Genomic DNA, 6,135 nt, shown 5'->3' with positions numbered 1-6,135 from the left:
CGCAGAGTCAGGTGCTCTTGAACGGATGTTAACTATGCTTGAAAGAGTATTAGAACGCACTGCCCAGCCTGTTGGTGATACTCAGCCTCAGTTCTTCCCTTCCAGTCGACCGACTCCATGTCAAGTATGTGGCAACAGTAACCACTCTACACGGACACACTGCATGAGAGAGAGAAGATGCCTGGCCTGTCTCGAGATTGGACATCAGCGAAGAAGCTGTCCAAAATTCCCTAACACTCAGCGAGTTGGAGGCTCTATTGACCAGGGAAACTAAACCACTCACACCTGAGAGGGCACTGTGTGAGTGAGTATGATGAGTCCCTCACCCCAACAGAAGACATAAAGGTTGTGTATACAGAAAGTTTGAAATCTGCTCCAGCCAACACCCATGTGTTGTTTCAAAACATATCCAGACTAGAAAAGGCTGACAGCCTCTTTTACACTGATGCACAGGTTGGGGATAAAGTGTCATTGCAAGCTCTTTTAGACACTGGCTCCATGGCCTGCACTATCAGCGTAGAAGCTGAGCAACTTCTTGAGAATGCAGGGCTTACATCCCAGCCTGATTGTGATCGTAATGACATTATTCTTGTAGGCTGTGGAGGAGTTCAAGTAAAGCCCAAATGCATCCATGATTTAAAAGTGGAAGTATATGGATGTTCATTTATTGTTCCAGCTTTAGTGGTGCCTGGGCAGAAAGATCAGCTGATTTTGGGCACAAATGTCATCAAACACCTCCTAAACCAGTTCAAACATTCTCCTCACTTTTGGCAAGTTATGAGTAAACCAGAGTCTGCCCAAACACCAGAAGTCATAAAGTTTCTTAGTATGCTGTCTGGCACTGAAAGATGGAGAGGTGATGTGATCCCAGATTTTATTGGGACAGCTGAACTGGTGCAGGCAGTCACTCTTCTCCCAAAGCAAGAACATTTGATTTGGAGCAGACTCCCTAAAAACTCGCCTCTCTCCGAGGGCAGTGCCATTCTAGTTGAACCATCACCCAAAACACAGATGCATAAAAAAGACATTATTGTCTGTAGATCAGTGTCCTCCATGAATGGTGATAGGTGGGTCCCAGTGCGCATTCTAAACACCTCTGATAAGGCCATCATATTAAAACGCCATACCAAAGTAGCGGAGGTGTCCACCTGTATAGCCTTTGAAGATATGGATGTGATCCCTGAGCAGGTGCTAGATAAAAAATTCAGTACCAACAATCAGACAGTGAAAGATGACAAAACAATCAGCTCAGATTCTCTCTGCACCAGCTTCCGTGACACTCTGAGTAACTTGGGGTTAGAAGATCTGGACATTGACTCTTGTGAGGTGGGTGATTACTGGAAGTCAAAACTGTTGCAGTTGGTCCAGAAATATGAAGGCATTTTTTCAAGAAGCAAACTTGATTGTGGGCTGGCCAAAGATTTTGTCCACCGCATCCGCCTCTCAGATAATCGACCATTTAGGCTTCCATATCGACGTGTTCCACCAGGGCAGTACCACAAGCTGCGACAAGTTCTCACAGAGATGGAAGAACGGGAAATCATTCGCAAATCTAACAGTGAGTGGGCGTCTCCTGTCGTGCTGGTCTGGAAGAGGAATGGAGATCTTAGGATCTGTGTGGACTATCGTTGGCTAAATGCTCGTACAGTTAAGGACGCTCACCCGTTGCCACACCAGTCAGACTGTTTGACGGCTTTGGGTGGCAGTGCCATATTCTGTGCCATGGACCTCACTTCTGGTTTTTATAACATAGCCATGGCTGAAGATGATAAAAAACTAACAGCCTTCACCACACCCATGGGGTTGTATGAGTTTAACAGGCTGCCTCAGGGCCTCTGTAATAGTCCTGCCAACTTCATGCGCCTCATGATGAACATCTTTGGGGATCAGAACTTTTTGACCCTGCTTTGTTATTTGGACGATTTGCTTGTTTATGCTCCCGATGAGGCAGAAGCTCTGAGGAGGCTNGTCCGTTTCCGACAATTTGTGGCACGACAAACGCGGACAAGCACGGGTTGCAAATTGTTTGGAACTGCTGAAAATCAGGCAGATCTGCGGGAGTTTACGGGGGTTTACGGGGACGAAAATCTCACTTTTCATGCAGTGTAAAATGCGGCTTCGCTCCTCGCTCTGGAGGAAAGCTCTTCCTAGAACTAATGAGTTTGTGATCTGTAAAATGCAATTAGAAAAAAAATGCCATTCATAAAACTTCATTAAAAAAAAGAAATTTGAAGAAAAAAGAAGAATTTTGAAAATTTGAAATCTTTTTTAAAAATGGATAAAATGAAATGTCCATTTACCAAAAAAATGTCTTTCCTTGCCAAGATAATGGAACTAAATTCACTCCATAGAACACAGCTCACAGATAATATATTGAGCAGCTTTTTAAAGCAGACCTGGTTTTAAAATAGTATTCCACCATCAAAAAATGTAGAGAAACTTTATAATTCCTCATCTGGAAAGAAACAGGAGTACGGCGCAGCTCCGAGACCTGGGGGCCGACTAAATCAAGAAGAGCATTATTCTCTGAAGCAGACGAAAAGCCCGTGGGAACTCTAGAGGAGCTGCGGAGATTAGGGAGCTCTGTTTTTGAGAGAGCGACGAGACGTTAACTATTCTGCTTTGCCACAATAAATGTCAGGGACGAAGGCCCTTGTTAAAGTTGACCTACAGTACAGGGGCCATAAGAGGGACACCGAACCAGTGTGAACAGAGCGGCACCATCATGGTATGGGGATGTCTTTTAGCAGGAACAGAAAAGCTGATGAGGTTTGGAGAGAAGATACGTGGAGCTCTTGGAAACAAAGTCCAGCAGATTGTTTTTTCACTTTTTTGGAATAACTATGACCTGGATAACTGAGAATCTTCAACAGCATACATGGACCTAAAAATATACTTTAATCATAGATGAGATATGTTAGAGATCGATGTGGAGGTTCTTTTGCAAGATACACGTGGTTAAATGAGTTGAACCCTGAAAAAAAAATCACAAGACCTTTAATGCAATGTTTTAGAACAAAAATTTACATTTTTTAGAAGTCAAAGTTTGAGGCTACATTTATTGAGAAGATAGAGAAAAATTTGAAAATGGCAGCCTACATACCCTCAGCATTCAGTGTGACTGAGGTTAAGCTACTTTGTAAGGAAATAACTGACATAAATATAAGTGTGCAAACCTGGTAGAGAGCAACTTCCAACTGTAACTGCAGCAGAGAGTGAACCCACAAAGTATTGATAGTGGGTTGAATACATATGCATCCCATATGATTCAGATTCAAACAGCTTAAAACATAATTTTTTTTTCTCCCACTTCATAATTATGCACCAGTTGGTTTAAAACACATGAGGAATAACTCCCAGTTAATCATCAAGGTCAGGCACCCCTGACACCGTCGAGGGCCGCTGTCCTGCAGGTTTTATAGGTTTCCCTGCTTCAGCACAGCTGATTTACATTAATAGTTGATTAACAGGCTTTTGCTGAACTGCAATCATCAGAATCAGCTGTGCTAAAGCAAAGAAACCTCTAAAACCTGCAGGACAGCGACCCACAAGGACCGTATTGGGGATGCCTAATCAAGGTGATTTTGTCAAAGCGCATCACTGGGCTCAAGATGAGCAACTTACCAATGCCTAAGCCCACTGTGATCCTGCCAACAAGGAGGACCTCTTTGTTCTGGGCCACGCTCAGAATAATTCCGCCGCCGCTGAAGATGAAGCTGGCGATGAGGATGCAAATCCTGCGTCCCAGCCACCCGTTCAGGAAGCCCCCGCTGAGGGCAGAGAGCGCCGCGGCCCCCACCGTGCTGGACACCAGCAGCTCCTGCCACAGGGCGCTCAGGTGCATCTCCTTCTTGAGGAGGAGCATCGCTCCAGAGACCACGCCCGTGTCATACCCGAAGAGGAATCCTCCCAGGGCGGAGAAAAACGCCAACAAATAGACGAAGTACGGAGTAGAGGCGTCTCGGCCCTGGAGGTTCTCCCCGGAGGGAGGTCCAATGAGACTCCGCTCTCCATCCTCCGAAGCTTTCTGCCTCCTGCTGCCTGTGCGGTTACTCATCTGCTTCAGGGTGGAGTCATTGAGGTTGCTGAACATGGGAGAAAGCCGGTGTTACAAATACATTTGTGACCCTTCTTATATTGTGTAGTCTCCTCACCTTTCTGTTATCTACAAAATGCTCAGGAGTCACACGCGATCCTAATATCTCAACCATTACCACAACTAACATCTAACCTAATGAAGTCTGTGGTGAAACACATGTACTTCCCCTTAGGTCACCATATATGATAGGTCACAGATTTTAACAATATTTAAAGTGGCCAGGTGACATATAAGGAAGTGGAAATAACAGACAATGGAGTAAATCATTAGTTAAAGACAGTATTGCTTTGACGTACACTGTTTAAGCGAATAAAGATAACATTAATGCAACAGTTGCTATAATCCATTTTTTTATGTCTATAGTCTGTCAGGATGAGAAAGCTGCTACCTGGTTAACAGACTTATAGTCTGTGGTCCCGCGATTTAACCTGATTGCTGTTTTAGCTCAATATTCTGTCACCGCAGGGGCCACCAGTCACCTCTATAGAAAACAACAAAGAGGAATTCAGCAATAAAACTATCGGAACACATTGGTTTGTTTACCCTCTGATGGGTCCATGGGAGCCGCCATGTTTACGTGACGTAAGCAGCCTGACTCCGCTGGAAAAAATTACCGAAATTATCATAAAAGCATACCCAAACTTACACTATTTCTAAAACAGTGGTCTACATTTCAATTTCTATGGGTTAAGAAATTCTTAACTGTAATGAAATACGTTTCATATTATATATTTAATTTTTTTTAGGGCCGTTTAATATCAGAATATAAACTAGTACTTGTTCAGATGCAGAGCGACAGGCACTTCAAATTAAGGCGTGAAGGGAAAATATTTAGGAGTAAAAATGTTAGTTAAAAAAAAAAAGTCGATTTGATGGGAAGAATTTATAATTCAAAATCTGAAATCGTCTTAAATCCGTTTATAAGTCAAAGCTAAATGTTAAAATAGCGTGTTAAATAGCTTGATTATATTATCTATCAATATAATTGTTATTAAAATCCTTGCAAATAAACCACTATAAGTTTAAACGCTGTGTGTATGCCACTCACAATATGGCGTCTATATTGACGTAGGGTCCCGGACTCTCGTTCCTCGTCCTTTTTTTTTTAACCACCCTGCCTGACTTCAAACACAAATCAAAGCGAAGTGGAGGGAGCCCCGGTTCTCTTACAGTCGCTTCCTGACTCAACACAAAAACCACGTTTAACTTTAAAAACTTCTTATTTAGACTAAAAAACACCATATTGTGACACTATGTCAACATCCGCAAACGTAGGCTACAGTCGGCCAGGTTACCCCCCGCGGTTATTTTCCAAAAAGTGTATGAAATGCAAAAATACCCTAGAATGATTTAAATTATTATGATCACAATTCTGTGATTCTATTCTTCTGTTTTAAGGTTATAATTCTAATACATCAGTAGTTGAATTTAACAGATCCTGATTCGCTGCACAAACAAGTCCTCATCCTACCTCCAATCAGTTGCTTTCTTGATTTTCTTTTTGCTTCAGATCTTCTTTTGCTGCCTAGAATTCATGTTCTAATTAAATGTTGCAATTTAAATCCACTTACTTCCTTAAAACCGTCTTAAAATGTTTTTCTACACACCATTACCTCCAATGTGAGCATGTAGCCTGTGTGGGATCATATGACATTAAAGGAAAAGGAGGAACAAACCCGTCCGGGTTCTGCCTCCCCAACCTGTTTGTCTGGAGTATCACAAAGCAATCAACTATTTTACAATTAAAAGTTTCACAGACAGACCGACTGACATGTTACGACCCGTAACTGGGTTGTCTTTGCGTTCATTCTTTCTTTAAATCTATATATTTTTGGGGGAAAAACGTTTTTTGTGTGGTTATATCGGAATAAATCTCGAAGTACTAGGAATATCTTTACTTTTAAATTTGATTAATTTATAAAATCTTGTTACTTATTTCCTTCTCAATAAATCTGTGGTAATTTCATTGCCTAAAATTGTTTTTTTATTTTGAAATGGTCAAAACATCTGGAAAGTATGGAAGACAAACTTAACAT

The 6,135-nt window shown here is 42.0% G+C and overlaps 2 protein-coding genes across 2 annotated transcripts in view; one reads left to right on the top strand and one right to left on the bottom strand.

The window, feature by feature from the left end:
• LOC107102887 overlaps positions 1 to 2,559 on the top strand; it is a 6,563-nt gene extending 4,004 nt beyond the window's left edge. Inside the window, exons 2-3 of the mRNA XM_015402340.1 lie at positions 106 to 1,968; positions 2,464 to 2,559. Coding sequence (XP_015257826.1) covers positions 499 to 1,968; positions 2,464 to 2,559 — 1,566 coding nt within the window. The 5' untranslated portion in view covers positions 106 to 498. The remainder of the gene's footprint in view (positions 1 to 105; positions 1,969 to 2,463) is intronic.
• A 964-nt stretch (positions 2,560 to 3,523) lies between these two features.
• slc2a13 (solute carrier family 2 (facilitated glucose transporter), member 13) lies at positions 3,524 to 4,693 on the bottom strand. The gene is made up of 2 exons (XM_015402339.1): positions 4,643 to 4,693; positions 3,524 to 4,085 (listed from the first exon to the last, which is right to left on the bottom strand). The coding sequence occupies exon 2, from the start codon at positions 4,055 to 4,057 to the stop codon at positions 3,524 to 3,526; it is 534 nt and encodes a 177-aa protein (XP_015257825.1). The 5' UTR covers positions 4,058 to 4,085; positions 4,643 to 4,693.
• Positions 4,694 to 6,135: the final 1,442 nt, after the last annotated feature.

The sequence above is a fragment of the Cyprinodon variegatus genome, unplaced genomic scaffold (assembly GCF_000732505.1).
Source record: "Cyprinodon variegatus isolate N-32 unplaced genomic scaffold, C_variegatus-1.0 Scaffold1337, whole genome shotgun sequence".
In the NCBI taxonomy this organism is placed as follows: Eukaryota; Metazoa; Chordata; class Actinopteri; order Cyprinodontiformes; family Cyprinodontidae; genus Cyprinodon; species Cyprinodon variegatus.
Note: the sequence above shows the minus strand (reverse complement) of the source record. Positions and strands in the feature narration are given on the sequence as shown.